Source organism: Bufo gargarizans, chromosome 5 (genome assembly GCF_014858855.1).
Source record: "Bufo gargarizans isolate SCDJY-AF-19 chromosome 5, ASM1485885v1, whole genome shotgun sequence".
NCBI classification, from domain to species: domain Eukaryota; kingdom Metazoa; phylum Chordata; class Amphibia; order Anura; family Bufonidae; genus Bufo; species Bufo gargarizans.
The window spans coordinates 438,645,010-438,663,079 of NC_058084.1; the positions used below are offsets into that span (position 1 = coordinate 438,645,010).

At 45.2% G+C, this 18,070-nt stretch overlaps 1 protein-coding gene across 2 annotated transcripts in view; it reads right to left on the reverse strand.

The window, feature by feature from the left end:
* MPP7 (MAGUK p55 scaffold protein 7) overlaps positions 1 to 18,070 on the reverse strand; it is a 339,705-nt gene that overhangs the window by 102,713 nt on the left and 218,922 nt on the right. For both annotated transcript variants that reach the window (XM_044295108.1, XM_044295109.1), the window contains exons 10-12: positions 16,902 to 16,976; positions 15,742 to 15,938; positions 15,087 to 15,151 (exon numbers count right to left, since the gene is read on the reverse strand). In XM_044295108.1, the coding sequence (XP_044151043.1) occupies positions 15,087 to 15,151; positions 15,742 to 15,938; positions 16,902 to 16,976 (337 nt within the window). The remainder of the gene's footprint in view (positions 1 to 15,086; positions 15,152 to 15,741; positions 15,939 to 16,901; positions 16,977 to 18,070) is intronic.

Consider the following 18,070-nt stretch of genomic DNA (forward strand, 5'->3'; position numbering starts at 1 on the left):
TGATATCAGGCTATCTACCATGGATGCAATCTGAGAAGAATGCTCCGGGTCCATTTCCGTATCCGAATCCCCAATCTCACCCTCCAACAGTGCGTCACCTAAGAGGGAGGACGCCTGTGGTCGGGAGCCAGGAGGAGGAGGGGATGTTGAGGCGTCAGAGGAGGAATGGTGGCCTGCTCTGGGACGCTTACTAGGAAGTCTGCCTCTGGTTTGTACGCTATGCGATTGCACCGGTGGCGATTTCTCAACCAAACGACCCAGCAAGGAAAGGGTGGAATGGGAGATTTTAGAGAGGTCTTTCACTGCCCGGGACAGGGATCTTGCCCAGTCGGGTTCCCCATAGCCAGGATGTCCTGCGCTTCTGTGAGCTGCTGAAGAATACGGGGATGGCTCTGTGCAGGTGCATGATATGCAGAGCATAGTGGTAGTGACTTGCCACAAGGGAACTTCACTGAGCATGAAGTGCAGGCATAGTAAGTGGTCCTGCAGGGTGCCTGAGGGGGAGTATTGGTCGGGTCAGACATTGTGGCACGGTCTATGCTGGAGGGGGTAGCGATCTCCTACCAGAAATATGGCGGTCCCCGGTCCCGTGTCTCACCCTGTAGTGCTATAGGAAGGAGGAGGAAGCTTTGCCGCGGCGGGAGAATAAGCCCTGCCTCCTCCAACTCTGAAGGCAGAGTGGCCGATTTGGAGGAAGCCACCCCCCTCCCCCCGCTGTGGTGCTCTCGCAGGGCAGCGCATGCAGCCGCCATTAAACGCAGACATATGTAAAAGAACGTGGCCGAATCTAGTTATCACCCCAGACAGTGGCCGCTGCGGCTAGAAGGGTGCCGCTTGCAGCGATATGCGCCCGTACGGACAAGGTGCCGATGTGCACCCACACTGAAGGGGTTTGAGGGAGGAAGACTCTCCCCCATCGCAGAAACATGCGATGCCGGAGCCGAGATGGACGCCAGGAGGGTGCAAACCCTCGCTAATATACCCACCTGTCTTCATCTGTGGTCTTCGCCCTTTAAATCTGTACCACCACACGACCGCTGGCACCAGGCAGCAGGGGTCCGGGCAGAGAAGGGCTGATTAGGTGGCCCTCTTGCTGGCGGGAAGCGAGGCTGCCCTGGTCCGCTTTGTCTTCTTGGGGGAGGCAGGGCAGTGGAATCAGGGACACTGGCCAGCCTCCCAGGGAGACAGAAACGCCATGCGAATCTGTGCCCCATCCAGGAAACCTATAAAAATATTGAAAAAAATAAATCAAAAAGTGCCACCCTGCAAAGCAGGGAGGTCTGCCTCCTACGACACTAGGCTAAAAACTGATATGCTCTCTCCAGGCTGGAGGGGGTATAGCCTGCAGGGAAGGAGCTAACAGCTTTCAGCCTAGTGTCGCCTCCTAGTGGCAGCAACAAGCTATACCCACGGTCCTGTGTCCCCCAATGATATGAGCGAGAAAAACTTGACTTGGTTGAGGAAAGCACCATTGAAACGCAGTGGTGTAGCTTCCATGGATCTTCCAGAGTTAGGGTACTTTCACACTTGCGGCAGAGTGATCCGGCAAGCAGTTCCATCGCCGGCAAATGCAAACGGACAGCATTTGTAGACGGATCCAAGTAATCTGCATGCAAACGGACAGCATTTGTAGACAGATCCCGGTAATCTGCATGCAAACGGACAGCATTTGTAGACGGAGCTGGATGCGGATCCGTCTCACAAATGCATTGCAAGAACGGATCCATCTGTCCGTTTGTCATACGGACAAAAGGATCCTTTTCAATTTTTTTTCTCATTTTTTTAAAGTCTGTACATGCGCAGACCGGAAGGACGGATCCGGCATTGCGATATTTTTAATGCCGGATCCGGCACTAATACGTTCCTATGGAAAAAAATGCCGGATCCGGCATTCAGGCAAGTGTTCAGTTTTTTGGGCCGGAGATAAACCCGTCCTGAAAAGTCAAGTCAAAAAGACTGAAGACATTCTGATGCATCCTGAACGGATTACTCTCCATTCAGAATGCATAGGGATAAAACTGATCAGTTCTTTTCCTGTATAGAGCCCCTAGGACGGAACTCAGTGCTGGAAAAGAAAAACGCAAGTGTGAAAGTAGCCCTAAATCAAACTAAAACAGCAGCACTCGCCGGTCCTCAATTCATGCTGTTTATTCACCAAACAATTGTGACGTTTCGACCTCTCGGTCTTTCTCCAGCAAACAAGTGTGCGTGCATACATGAATCCATATACCATCCTAATTGATCACATGATCAATATGCAAATCAGCCACATGATCAATATGCAAATCTATTACTATGTTCACTGTGTATCACCTGATGTATAGGTTAAAGGGTAATGATTTGTCATGAATTTGCATAATGATCATGTGACTGATTTGCATATTGATCATGTGATCAATTAGGATGGTATATGGATTCATGTATGCACGCACACTTGTTTGCTGGAGAAAGACCGAGAGGTCGAAACGTCACAATTGTTTGGTGAAAAAAACAGCATGAATTGAGGACCGGCGAGTGCTGTGGTTTTAGTTTGATTTAGGCCTCATGCACACGACCGGATTTTGTTTCCGTGTCCGTTCCAGTTTTTTTTGCGGATAGGATGCGGACCTATTCATTTCAATGGGTCCGCAAAAAACGCGGAAAGCACACCATGTGCTGTCCGCATCAGTATGTCCGTTCTGTTGCTCCGCAAAAAAAATAGTACATGTCCTATTTTTTTCTAGTTTGCGGACAAGGATAGGCATTATTACAATGGATCTGCAAAAAAAAAACGGATCCGCAAAAAAAAAATAAAAGGATGCCATACGGAACGTCATCCGTTTTTTTTTTTTGGGTGGAAAACACGGACATCGGCGAAGTGCGTTCCGCATTTTGCAGACCGCACATCACCGGCACTTAATAGAAAATGACTAATCTTGTCCACATTTGACAAGAATAGGATATGTTCTATATTTTTCGGGATCGGAATTGTGGCCCTGGAAGTGCGGATCCGCAATTCCGGATCCGGGCAGCACATCGTGCTGCCCCATAGAAATGAATGGGTCCGCAATTCCGTTCCGCAAAATGCGGAACGAAATTGCGGACGTGTGAATGGACCCTTACTCTGGAAGATTTGGGGATACAACACTGCGGGCACCACCACCATAGATACTTTTTGCTATAGATACGTAAGTGCTGCTACTCTTTTCTGAGTAGCTTCCATGGAGGCAGCCCATGTGACAGCTGAGTAACTTCTCTCAGACATGAAAACATTGCAGGCGCCTGTTCTACTTTTTCCGAAATAGATGTCAGATAACGTGGGTCCGGCAGAGGCTGACTTTTTTATTACAATTTATTTAATACATTATTTCCACTTAAATTATGCTTTTACATCTGTGCTTTCCCTTTCCGATATTGAGATCCTGTCATAGGATCTCAATAGCGGAGGAAAACGCTTCCAAAACTGAACTGAACAAAATGGATTGCACCCGTTCTGTGTGGTTGCAAGCAGCGTTTTTCTGTCCTCAATGTGGTGTGGAGCAAGACACACAATGTAAGTCAATGGTGCTGGATCCGTTTTCTTGGACACAAAAGAAGACGGATCCGTCCTCCATTGACTTAAAATTATTTTTGTGACGGACCAGTCTTCACTATTTTAGAGATGATACAACCGGATCCGTTCAGAATGGATGCAGACGGTTGTATTATCATGACGGAAGCGTTTTTTGCTAATTCATGGCGGATCCAGCAAAAACGCAGATGTGAAAGTGGCCACAGTCAGTGTTTGGTGCATGCGTATTGGGAAACTAGGTGGGGCAGGGAGGGTCCATATTACGTTTTGCTATGGGGCCCTATAAGATCAGTGTGCATCCCGTGTTATATGTCAAAGGAAAATGATAAAAGTAGAATATATATCTCATAATATCTGCTTTGTTTCCCCAAAAATGACTGCAAAGAATAATGCACTTAGAGCAAGCCTTCAAATTAAAGAGACCTGTCACCTGTACACAAGACAGGCAGCGATATTGCTGGAAGAACGCTCATGGACATTAAAGGAGTTTTCCAAGTGTTTTCTACACTGATGACCTAGGTCATCAGTACCTGATCGGTGGGGGTCCAACACTCGGGACCCCCACCGATCAGCTGTTTGAGACGATAGTGCCGTGGCCTTCTCTAGCTTCATCGGTAATATGGCTTAGGAGCAGCTTATTAAAGTGAACGGAGCTGAGCTGTGATACCAAGCACAGCCACTATACAATGTATGGCGCTGTGCTTGGTGAGCTGAGAGAAGGCTGTGGCGCTACTGCGATCGCCGGTGCCTTCTCAAACTGTAGATCGACGGGGGTACCTGTACCCGGGTGTCCAACCTCCACGGATCGGATACTGATGACCTATCTAGAGGATACGTCATCAGTAAAAAAAAACTGTTGACAAACCCCTTTAAACTACTGCAAGGTTACAATGCAAACAATACTGCCACCATGGAGTGGAGGTGACAGGTCCTCCTTAATTCCCGCTACACACAATGCATAGGCACACAATACACACTAGAGTACAACAAACTAGGGAAATACACAAGAACTCTACAAGGTAAACATCACAATGGAAACTACATTCTATAAACCACGACATAAACATGAAAGTAACACAATGTTGCTCACTGTCGGAAAGGAAAAATGGAAAGTCTAGGACAATCATATTGTAAAGCGTGCTGTGGCTACATAAACTCCAAACACATGTCGCCTAAATAAAGTTATCTGGCAAAGCATAGAAACGTTTGTACATGTACCTTCAATTTCCTCTGAGAAGCAAAAAGAAGGGGAAAAAAAAGAAAGGAAATGATTAAATGTGCTGAAAATATAACTGGGGGGGTGGGAGAAAATGTAACAATTGATCAAAAAAGAAAAAAACTAAAAAAAACTAAAGTATCACATGCACCTACCATACTCAACAGTTTCCTCATCTTAGAAGAGCCAAAAAGAAAGAGATACATATTTTAAATGCAGCGAATGAATAATCTTCATGTATTAGGAAAACAGACAAGTTGTATCTAATTTCGGCGCAGGATCGGGCGGCGCCTGACGTCACCACTCAGCTTCAGAAATTAACTTGCCATCTTGAACCTGTAATTGTTCTTGTGCCAGCGGCCCAGAAAACAAAGAGGAGGAAGGGTGCAGTAATCTCCATTGCTTTCCATGCAAATAGACCCCACCTCTGAGGTCCGGGGACTGCATGGCTGCCAGCGGACAGGAAGGGGACCAGAACTCATCCGGAATCAGAAAAGTGGAACTTGAAGGGGTTGTCCGGGATTCAAATATTTAAAATTCCCAAGATAGGTTACTAGTATCAGAATGATGGAGGTCCTTCCCCTGGTGCCCCTCAATGATCAGTTGGTTGATGGGGTTACGGAGATCGGATGAGCTCTTCCACGGCTCATGACATCATCTCCATTGGTATGAAGGTGATGGAAAGCGGGCATCACAGTATCAACTGAAAAAAAGGGTGCTGCCCATGTGTAAAAACACTGCAACCAGTTGCAACAAAGAGCACATGAAAAGAATGGCGCACACCAATGAACCACCATTAAATCCCAAACATGATCACAAAAAAAGTTAAAAACCCATTAAGTTTTTAAAGTTTTTTGTGATCATGTTTTAGATATTAATACATTTTGGGATTTAATCATGTGATTCTTTGTTGTGATTGGTGGTCATCTCCATTGGTCACATTGCTGTGTGAAGCGCACAATGGATGACACTGAGCTTGGCATCCAGTGAAGAGGCTGCAGTGCTTGCCCCTTCAGACAGCTGACTGGCGGTGGACCACCACTGATCTCATACTGATGACCTGTCTTGAGATAATCTATATTTGAATCCTGGGCAGCCCCCTTTAAAGTGAACCAGTCACATTGGAAATGCTGTCCAATCTGCAGGCAGTATGTTTAGTGGTCATGTAGGAGGTCCTAATCAGTGACCGGCAGCCTTCCCTGTATATATATGCCTGTAGAGACAGCGGCCAATCACGGAGAGGACCGCCCACTGGACTCCTAAGCATAGAAAGAGGGCTAAATAAATAAATAAGTTACATTGGATCTTTTGCAGTTTTATATCAATCTGCTCAGCTCCTCCTGCTCTATAACGCTGCTGCCTGCAGATCGGACTACATTTTCAGTGTGATGGGTTCCCTTCAAACCATAAATTAAAACATGAATCAGCAGGAATTTTAAACCTGTTTAGCATAAGAACAACACTGTGATCAAAGGATGGGCAGAGCGCCTTCAGGCTACAAGCAAGCTAAAGGCTCATCACATCAGCCTGCCGCTGACAGGACATAAGCAGCCTACCTACGCGTTTCAGGGTATCTGAAAGGGAGCAGTTTCGATATCCCTATATTAGGGAACCGTAGTTCATGCAATTCTTCAAAGTGTCACTATGCAGCTTGTTTTCCAGGAACATTGCCGCTATACAGCAGAGGTATTCCGTGAGATGCCATGAGTGTCCCTTATGCCTCAGCATAGTTTCTTTTTGCCACTGTCTCGAAAAGCGTGGTCTATATGTTATTCACATCACATTGCATTTACTCCTCACACCGATCAGGAGCTCTTCATGAGGAGATATAGTGCCCCTTGATATACTACTGCATGTCACACGTCATAGGCGTTGGTGAACACTCCTGGTGTATACTTGAGCACTTGAAACGCGTAAGTTTCATGTTTAAAGGACATCTGTCAGCAGACTTGTACCTATGACACCGGCTGACCTGTTACATGTGCGCTTGGCAGCTGAAGACATCCATGTTGGTCCCATGTTCATATGTGCCCGCATTGCTGAGAAAAATTAAGTATTAATATATGCAAATGAGCCTCTAGGAGCAACGGGGGCGTTACCATTACACCTAGAGGCTCTGCTCTCTCTGCAACTGCTCTGCACTATTGTGATGATGTTTCCCCTGCCTGGCACTGTCAAAGTGCAGAGGGTGGGTCAGTTGCAGAGAGAGCAGAGCCTGTAGGTGTAATGACAACGCCCCCGTTGCTCCTAGAGGCTCATTTGCATATATTAATACTTCATTTCTCTCAGCAATGCGGGCACATATGAACACGGGACCAACACAGATGCCTTCAGCTCCCAAGTGCACATGTAACAGGTCAGCCAGTGTCATAGGGACAAATCTGCTGACAGATCCCCTTTAAGAGCATGGTTAGCACCTCATGTTTAATGTGTTTCCCAACTATGTGGACCTTTAAGTACAGAAGATCTCAGTAAAGCTGGAATATCATTTTGCAGAAGTGCTGGACTGAATATCATTTTGCAGATGTGAACAGAGCCTAGACGTGGAGAGGCAATGGTGCACACTGGGTGGTACGGCTGCAGAGACCATTGTGTAATGACGAAGGAGTCTTGTGCACGAGACTCCATGGCGTTATATGGTTGCATTAGAAACTGTGAAGCACGGTGGCTCGGTGGTTAGCACTGGTGCCTTGCAGCGCTGGGGTGCTGGGTTCCAATCCGACCAAGGACAACATCTACATGGAGCTTGTATGTTCTCCCCGTGTTTGTGCGGGTTTCCTCCGAGTTCTCTGGTTTCTTCCCACACTCCATAGACATACTGATAAGATTGTAAGCCCCACTGGGGACAGTGTGATGCTAATGTATGTGAAGCTCTGCGGAATAGGTCAGCGCTATATAAGTGCATAAATTAATAATAACAATGATAATACCGCCAAGTGTGCACCAGGATCTCTCCGCACCTGTTCTATGATCAGTAACACTTTAATCATAGGTAGACAAGAGCGTCCTCCTTGTCCCCTATACCATAGCAAGTGTTAAAAGCAGAAGAAATGTGAAAGTGCTTAAGTCAGTGCAAGCATGAGGCGGACTATCAGTAAAAACGTTTATATGGTAAGTGTTCCGGGAGGCTTCATTAACTGGAGGAAAACCTGCATTTCGAGTCGCTTCATTTTTCCATGTCCAGTAACTCGAGACGTGGTTATGAGGAAGGATGAACAAACAAGATATGTTTCTCATAAGTGACTTAATTCCTGTGCAGATGAAGGGCGCTCGCAATGCGGAAGGGACTCGTGCCAGCCCCTTGATGATTCAACAGTGGTCATAGCTCTGGTGCATGACTGCATTGTGTGGTGCTGCAATCACCTTAATCCAATTTCTCTCCGTGGAAATTGAATTCTGACCAGATCTCCAGGGGACTGTTAAAGCAGGCTTCAAAATACCTGCCACCGCTAATTAAAAGAGGCACAATGATTTTAGATTAGGGAGATTGCCATTGCGCTGCTAAGTACGCTGCCGGGTTAGCCATGCAAGAAAGCAGCCTAAGTGGGTGGTTACTTCAGATCGGTTTACATAAGCTTCCTTTAAAGCAAAACCAGCTGTCCAGATAAAATGTATGAAATCAGTCTTATTTTATCCTTATTAGACCTCGCATGTCTTGTAAGGCAGCACAATGGCGTCCATTCATCATTTACTACAAGAGGAATACTACGGAAACATTAGAGAGGTCACATGTGCGGCGCTCCGGACCCATAAGTCACCTCTCCCGGAGCAGACAGGGTCCTAATCAAACGCTATTTCATGGGATCTCGACCCTGAAGGAACTAAACCTGCAATTAGCGGTATACAAGAGCACATATTTATGTGTGTGTGTATATATATATATGGGGCTCCTCGGCAGAAAGGCTTGATCACAGTGATATTACCGTATGGGAATAGTAATGTGGTCAAAAAGACTCCATAATTCTGTTTCCCGACGCGTTTCAAGTTTAAACAAAGTACAATGATAGATGCTAGAGAGACTACAAAGGCAGTTGAATTCCAGTTTATATACGGTAACGCGTTTTAAAGGGAACCTGTCACCGGGATTTTGGGTATAGAGCTGAGGACATGGGTTGCTAAGTCGCCGCTAGCACATCCGCAATACCCACTCCCCATAGCTCTGTGTGCTTTTATTGTGTAAAAAAAAACCTGATTTGATACATATGCAAAATAACCTGAGATGTGTCCTGTATCCGGAGATGAGTCAGGGACAGGAGTCATCTCAGATTAATTTGCATATGTATCAAATAGTTTTTTTTTGACACACTAAAAGCACACAGAGCTATGGGACTGGGTATTGCGGATGTGCTAGCGGCCATCTAGCAACCCATGTCCTCAGCTCTATACCCAAAATCCCGGTGACAGGTTCCCTTTAAAGGCTAGGTTTCAGTCTGCCCCTGAATGACATTAACACTAGGCCAACATCAGAAGAAGCCTCAGTGTCACCAACTACATCACACTTTTTAGCTACAAAAAGTTTAGCCAAAATTGTGCGCGCCTAAGGGTGAGTTCACATCACGTTTTATGCCTCCATTTATCCAAAAAGGATAAAAAAAATAAAACGCAATGGCTAACCTCCGGCACTCCAGCTGTAGTAAAACTACGACTCCCAAGATGCCCCCTTGCTTGGCGGTTCTCAGAACTCCATAGAAATGAATGCAGCATGCTGGGAGTCGTAGTTTCACCACAGCTGGAGTGTCGGAGGTTAGCCATAACTGGCCTAGGCGGCTTCAGAGCTGCAGCCCCAGCACCAGTTTGCAGGTCCTCCTTCTTGCTGGTCATGTCGGTCTTCAAATTTCTGCTCAAACATCTGGGATGCAAAAGAGCTCATGAAATTGGCATGAAACCCCAAAATAATGTTTTTTGGGCAGAATGTGGATAACTGGTCAGAAGGGTATGGACTGCGCATCGTCCATCGACCATGGAAGAGGAAGGTGATGTGCACATTGTTTAGCTTCTGGACAGGATACATCACTGGATCCATTTAAGGTGAGTAAACCACCAGATTAACAAATGTTAAACACCCTATGTTACACTAGACCACCAGGGAACAATATATTAACTGCCCCTAATCCACCCAGCCTAGACTACAAGGTATCAGCCCTCTATTCTACACTAGACCACCAGGGAATAATATATTAACTGCCCCTAATCCACCCAGCCTAGACTACAAGGTATCAGCACTCTATTCTACACTAGACCACCAGGGAACAATATATTAACTGCCCCTAATCCACCCAGCCTAGACTACAAGGTATCAGCCCTGTATTCTACACTAGACCACCAGGGAACAATATATTAACTGCCCCTAATCCACCCAGCCTAGACTACAAGGTATCAGCCCTGTATTCTACACTAGACCACCAGGGAACAATATATTAACTGCCCCTAATCCACGCAGCCTAGACTACAAGGTATCAGCCCTGTATTCTACACTAGACCACCAGGGAACAATATATTAACTGCCCCTAATCCACCCAGCCTAGACTACAAGGTATCGGCCCTCTATTCTACACTAGACCACCAGGGAACAATATATTAACTGCCCCTAATCCACCCAGCCTAGACTACAAGGTATCAGCCCTGTATTCTACACTAGACCACCAGGGAACAATATATTAACTGCCCCTAATCCACCCAGCCTAGACTACAAGGTATCAGCCCTCTATTCTACACTAGACCACCAGGGAACAATATATTAACTGCCCCTAATCCACCCAGCCTAGACTGCAAGGTATCAGCCCTCTATTCTACACTAGACCACCAGGGAACAATATATTAACTGCCCCTAATCCACCCAGCCTAGACTACAAGGTATCAGCCCTCTATTGTACACTAGACCACCAGGGAACAATATATTAACTGCCCCTAATCCACGCAGCCTAGACTACAAGGTATCAGCCCTCTATTCTACACTAGACCACCAGGAAACATTAACTGCCCCTAATCCACGCAGCCTAGACTACAAGGTATCAGCCCTCTATTCTACACTAGACCACCAGGAAACATTAACTGCCCCTAATACACCCGGCCTAGACTACAAGGTATCAGCCCTGTATTCTACACTAGACTACCAGGGAACAATATATTAACTGCCCCTAATCCACGCAGCCTAGACTACAAGGTATCAGCCCTCTATTCTACACTAGACCACCAGGAAACATTAACTGCCCCTAATAGACTCGGCCTAGACTACAAGGTAACAACCTTCTATTCTAATCTAGACCACCAGGAAACAATATACAGTATTAAAGGTCTCTTATGCACCCAGCCTAGACTACGAGGCAACAACCCTCTATTTTACACTACACCTTAAACCAACAGTGATGTTTACATTATTATGAATTAAAAAAAAATCTTTTTTAAAACCTGTGTGTGTCTGAAAAATTTGGTAAATCAAGTGTTTTATAACATGATTAAATAAACCTGACAGCTTAAGTAAAAAAATACCAAAAAATCAACTACCACACCAAACCAAAAGTCTCATTAATTTCATAGAGTAAGTGTTCAAATGAGCCGACTCCGGACTCGCAGCATCTATTCCTATACAGGGGCTAGTTCTAAATATAAGGGAAGGCTACTCACAGCTCATCCAAGACAACCCCATGTTAGTATCTTCCACCATGTACAAAAAAAAAAAAAAGGCACAGTCACCCCTAAGGCTACTTTCACACTTGCGGCAGAGTGATCCGGCAATCTGTATGCAAACGGACAGCATTTGTAGACGGATCAGTCTCCCAAATGCATTGCAAGAACTGATCCGTCTCTCCATTTGTCATACAGACAAACGGATCCTTTTCTATTTATTTTTTTTCACATTTTCAGGACGGATCCGGCACTAATACATTTCAATGTAAATTAATGCCGGATTCGGCATTCCGGCATCAGATCCGGAATTTTGGACGGAGATAATACCGCAGCATACTGCGGTATTTCCTCCGTCCAAAACGCCATTCAGTGACTGAACTGAAGACATCCTGATGCATCCTGAACGGATTACTCTCCATTCAGAATGCATGGGGATAGAACTGATCAGATTCTTTTCCGGTATTGAGCCCCTAGGACGGAATTCTATGCCGGAAAAGAAAAACGCAAGTGTGAAAGTAGCCCAAATCTAAGCCATCGTTACAGTCTACTACGTGAATAGACCAACTGCACCATGTCCATAGCTTACATAAGGACTTCAACTACAATGGCCGGCATCATCGCTGGTTCACATTTTTTACTATCCACAGGTCAGTATTTTTTTCTTCCATGGAAGCAAATGAAAAAAGTGCATCAAATGAATGTAACATACAAGGAGCATATGTGGCTGCTTTATCATGGTCTGATATCATGCTTCGATTCATCAGTGAGTGTAATGCAGAAAAGTGCAGATACCAGGATACATTGGTTTTGTCAAATACATTTTTACACGAATATGTTTTGCCTTGTAGATGTTTTACCCCTCTCTTCCCCTAGTAGAGGGGCGATCCTGCCTGAGAACCTCAGAAAGTCGAAATCAACTGGCTGCTAGGATAGGCTGCAAACCCACTGTCAGGACCGAGTATCTCTAGCACTTTATCTCACCAGACTGACACTGTGCAGACAGGAGACAAGTGGAGGCCAGTAGTTTTGACACCTCTAAGGGTGCATTCACACGACAGTATCAGTTTTGCAGAATCACAGATCCGCAAAATACAGAGGCGGTCCATGTGCATCCCACATTTTTTGCGGGCCTCACAGAAAAAACAGACAGCACCGATGTAGACAGTACATGGATGACAGCCCTGCGCTGTCTGGATTTTTTAGCGCCCTATAGAAGTGAAAGGGTCCACGTGTAATCCACAAAAAAGATCAGATGCAGATCAGAAGTGGACTAAAAATACGGTCATGCGAATGCACCCTAAAGACCACAGTGGTGGATGTACATAAATTCTCAGCAGATATACCCAAAGCAGGGTGCCAAGTGTTTTATCCACTTATTAAAAGGGGATAAAAGTCTGATCGGTGGGGTTGTGTTTTCATGATTGTTGGGATCCCCACCGATCACAAGAACTGGGGTCCCGTGTCTCCCCATATGACTGCAGCAGTGTGGTGCTCCACCATTTATCTCTATGGAACTCCTGAGAAGAGTCCAATGAATGGCTATCTTCTTCCGTCTCACAGAGATGAATGGAGAGGCATGGAGCGAGTACTAGACCGCTGCTTCATTCATACCAAGAACAACAAGACCCCAGTTCTCAAAATCAGTGGAGCTCCACCGATCAGACAACTATCACCTATCCTGTCGAGGTTACGGACAGACCCTCCAGTCCTATCATATAGCACCTGTACATAAACGTCTCTTCATGAGGAGCCTACAGTAAATAAACTGAAGGATCTAGGTCTACGAGTCCGCCATAATTACATTTACAGCATTAATCACAGAGTAAACTACTGAAGGCTTTTTTTTACCGCGCTCCAAAATGATGCAATGGGCGATGGAAGCCAAGAGCGGGAGTGAGTGAGCACATCACATAGACAAGTATGAGGTCTATCGATATAAAATAAATATAGAGGAGATCGGGTTTTACTCCGATGAAACCAAATCCAGAATCCGACACGTTGGCTGGCGCTCATAAAGCGTCTGGAGGAATGAATACTTTATTTTGATAAGTGCCATGGAGTTTTAGATGAGGAGCTGATTACAAGTAGCAGAACCTCAGCGATACAAGTCTGGAGACTAAGTCCTTCTCAGTCACAAAGGGGATGATTAAATAAACGGCAATCACCAGATAACCTTCTCCAAATAAATATGAAGTAGAACACTGGACGAGTGCGTCACTCCTAAATATGACAGGACAGGACAGGACAGGACCTGTGTGTGTGGGGCCTCACTTCTGTAGACCGATGCAATGAGCAGGAACCAACAGTTTGTTCCCAATCCCTCCCGGATCGCTCAGCAGCAGGACACCTGCTCTATATGGGGATGAACGATCACTACTGCGATCATTCATCCTCAAGTTCACTGTTTAAAGGGCACAAAATATGCTGCTGACAACAGTAATTTTGTGTGCTGCATGAAAGACGCGATCACCCAACAAACGAGTCCTCTTTACATGGGGCAATTATCGGGGACCAGAATTTGTGCGATCTCCAGCCTCTATGAAAAACCCTAATGAACTAATAAAGTTCTGGCAAGCAGAGTGAATGCACGGCAGGAATGTAAAGCATAGGGGGCATTCACACAACCGCATCCGTTTTGCAGTCCCCAATTCGCTGATCCGCAAAACACAGATACCAGCCGTGTGCTTTCTGCATTGTCCACTTCTGCAGGTCTCACACTATATAACAAATGTCTATTCCTGTCCATTAAATAGACAAGAATAAGATGTGTACTATTTTTTTGGGGGAGGCCACGGAACAGACATATGGATGCGGACAGCACACGGTGTTCTGTCCACATCCTTTGACACCCTATTGAAATGAATGGGTCCGCATCCGATCCGCAAAACATAAAGATCCGATATAGGACCAAAAATATGGTTGTGTGAATGCCCCCTAACATGGTGGGTCTATGTGTTTGTCCCATTCACTTCTATAGGCCCAACTGGAAATAGCCAAGCCAGTGCTCTGCTATTTTCTGCGGCCCCATAGAATGGAGGGCAGCTGCGCATGTACAGTGTGCCCTCCACCACTTTTGGTGTTCCGTTTAGGAGATATCCTAGCGATATGCCCCCATTGTCTCCCCTTTAAGGGTCCATTCACACAAGCGTTCCGTTTTCCGCAAATTGTGGACCCTGCAAAACATAGATACCAGCTGTGTGCGTTTCCCATTTTGCGGATCAGCACGTTCCGCCCTGGTCTGCAAAACAGACAAGAAAAGAACATGTTCTATTATTGTTTTTGCAGGGTTGTGGAACGGACGTACAGATCAGTTCCGCAAAAAATGCAGATCAGATGTGAAACCTACGATACTGCCATGCGAAAGGACCCTAACGTGATTTTTTTTTTCTTGAACTGGAGGGTCACTTTATATCAGCAATCCCTTCAATGAACAGAATGGCTGCCTCGTGTCCTACAGTGTATAACAGTGCACCCTCCATAAAAACAACCATACAGAACAAACGCCAGGATATAAAGACTGAGCCTACGACGGCGCTCTCAGGAAAACGAAATGAAGGCATATCCTGGGCTGACACACATCATCCGTACAAATCTATTAAAGGTTAAGCACCTGTCTGACAGACGGTGAAAGCGCAACACAAGAACCTTCCAGAACACGTGTGATCTGCGCTCCTTAATTCCACGTAAACTTACATGATCTTCTGTTGGAGGCTTTCTGAGGCTGGGTCAGCACCACAGGCTTCTTTAGTGCAAATCTCCTGCAGTTGAAAGAGAAAGTCCATGAGAAACTCAACTTCGCCATTACGGGATTAGGGATTTTTATGAAACACATATATAGCCTCTAACCTGTTATTTTTTATTTTGTAAGAAACAAAAAAATAATAATAATAATTGGCATCTAATCTATCCGGGCTTTGACCAAAAATAAAACCAGCAGCACAGAGAAGTTTTTTTTTTTTTTCTCTCTTTTTGTACTTTCCTTCTGTCTCCGGTCCAAAAAATGTTACAATACTTATTCCTGTAGAGTACATCAATGGAGATTGTGATACTGATGTGCTATTTTCCATCTGCTCCTATTCCAATCTGGACCAGGACTAGTCCTATCGTTTTCGGTCATTATTCTTTTTTTTGGCCAGACAGGCAAGGAAGTCTGAAATATTTGTGAAAAGGGTTTTTAAGTTCATTTTGGGACGGTCGTGACCCCTGATACTTGTGAAGTGTACAGTGGTAAGCTACTGACAATCTGGTAAGTCGCAGCGCAGCTTTAGGGCAATTTGAGGCAGAAAGGGAAAAAAATAAAAAAAACGAGAGAGAGAGAGAGAGGGAGAGAGTGAAGTTCAGAGCTAACCTCTCCTGGAATTGTTTTGAAGGGATCAATCCGGCTCTGGGATTGGCATCACCTTCGTGTTTGGCCTGCCACCAAGTTGCATCATCCTGGCTCATGATCTGAAGGATATCTCCCTTTCTGAACGAAAGCCCGGCTTCTTTACAAGGAATAGCTTTATCCTCATTAGGATAGTAGTCAAAGAGGGCTTTAACAAACATCTGTAAGAGAAGGGAAGCAAACAGACTTCTAGAACAAGCACAGCGGAGGACCACAACGGCAAAAATCTTATCACATAGAACTTGCTTCTTGGTCAGCTATCATACTAACACATTCACTGTCTAATATATTGTGTAAATACATTGCCCTGGCTTTTAAAGGGCAGTTTTGTCCCTATGACACTGGCTGACCTGTTACACGTGCACTTGGCAGCTGAAGACATCTGTGTTGATCCCATGTTCATATGTGCATGGGAACATGGGGCCAACACAGATGCCTTCAGCTGCCAAGTGCACATGTAACAGGTCAGCCGGTGTCATAGGTACAAAACTGCTGACAGATGCCCTTTAAACCAGATACAATGTACACATGGTAAAATGGTACATCCGAAGTCGATTCGCTAAAAACTTCTAATCTCTCTCCGTACAGTATTAGAATGTATTGGCTCCGATGAGCCGAAAGTTATTACTTTGAGAAGTCGCGCGAGACTTCGTGTGATAACTTCGGGAATTAATTATTACTGTAAAAAACCTTGGTACCGAACTTGGGTCAGAAAGTGGCAGAAGTTACAGCTGGAGTCTACCCAAGTCTGTAGCTGGCGTAGACTTCACTTTCTGGCGCACAGCAGGGCAGAGATTCGCCGGATTTATTAAGAGGCTTCTGTCTCTTAACAAATCAGGCGCATCTCACGCCAGTGCAGGGAGATGGATCCGCCAGCCTTGACATATCTCCCCCGTCGTGTCTGGTGTAGGAGTGAATTTCCTGATGACACACTACTTTTAAGATTCTGCTTTTTGTTTAAAACAACAGGACCGCTGACGGCAAAACTCAGCGCGGTCGTGTGAATGTAGCCTAATGCTCAGTTACAGCTTTGATAAAAGCCTCTTTAAACCGAAACAACGGCTACACTTTAACAGATAAAGAACACATATTCTGCCTCTAGGAAAACAAGCAGCAGGGATTACCTTGCCATCGTTGTTTGGTGATTCTTCTTTGATACTTGGGATGATTTTAAAAGTAATAGCACCTTGTGACTGAGCCTGTAATATTCAGGGAGAAGAGACGCTGTTAGATACGGATGTGTCAGAAAGCAGAGTCCAATGACAGCGAGACGTTCATCGACGCAAGCTCATTATATCCCTGGATATATACGACTTCAAGGGAAGCTTTGGAAATTATTTCCTTCTGATATGTTTAGGCACTGGATTGCTACCCAGTGCCCATAATGAATTCAGGTGCTGTCACTAGAAAGTAGCCATTCCGGTTTCCCTCGCTGTCACAGTCACCAGCTATTCTACAAATGCACGGATTACAGAACTTCCTATGGGAATGCGGCTCATAGCCCTGCAAAGGGGGAGCATAACATTAAAGAAGCACTGCCACACTAATTTTAATTCTCTGACATGTTAGAAAGATACACGATGTAAGATCTAGTGAAGGTAATCTTCTTACCAGTGACTGTATTGGAGAGTTATAACCCCTCTTCTGATGCTCAGCTGTGTCATGTGACTTTCCAAATAACACAGCCTCTTATGTGTGGACAGGAGGCCAGTTTCTCTGTGTGTTCCTATGGGAGCCTCAGTGTCAGTGTCATAGGAATGAATAGAGAAGTAACGAACTCCCTGTCCTGTGTCAGTTGGATATCAGAGTGTTGGTCACATGACACAGCTGAGGGTCTGAAGGGAGGGGATAACTCACAAATACAGTCACTGGTGAGAAGATTACATTCACTACATATTACATCACGTACCTAACAGGTCAGAGAATAATTTTTTTTGTGGGAGTTCTACTTTAATATACTTTCTTTCTTTGGCTCGGTGGAGGTGAAGGGGGTTCTGCCGCCTGTGTAGATGTCTAAAAAAGGGGTTATGTAAGATTTAAAAAAACTGGATGATCGCTGGAACAAAAGGGCAGAAGTGAGCACACTGCTAACTCCACGTGACCAAGGAGAAAGGATCACAGGCTATTTGCTTCTGCCCTTTCGTTCAGCAACCAGACCCCCACATATAAAAACTTCAAAATGACATATACACTTTAAAGGGGTTTTCCAGGACTTTCGGGATATGTCATATCAAATTTGGTGGTAGGTTGTTTCGGACAGATGGCGGTGCAGGAAACTATGCAGTGGACGGAG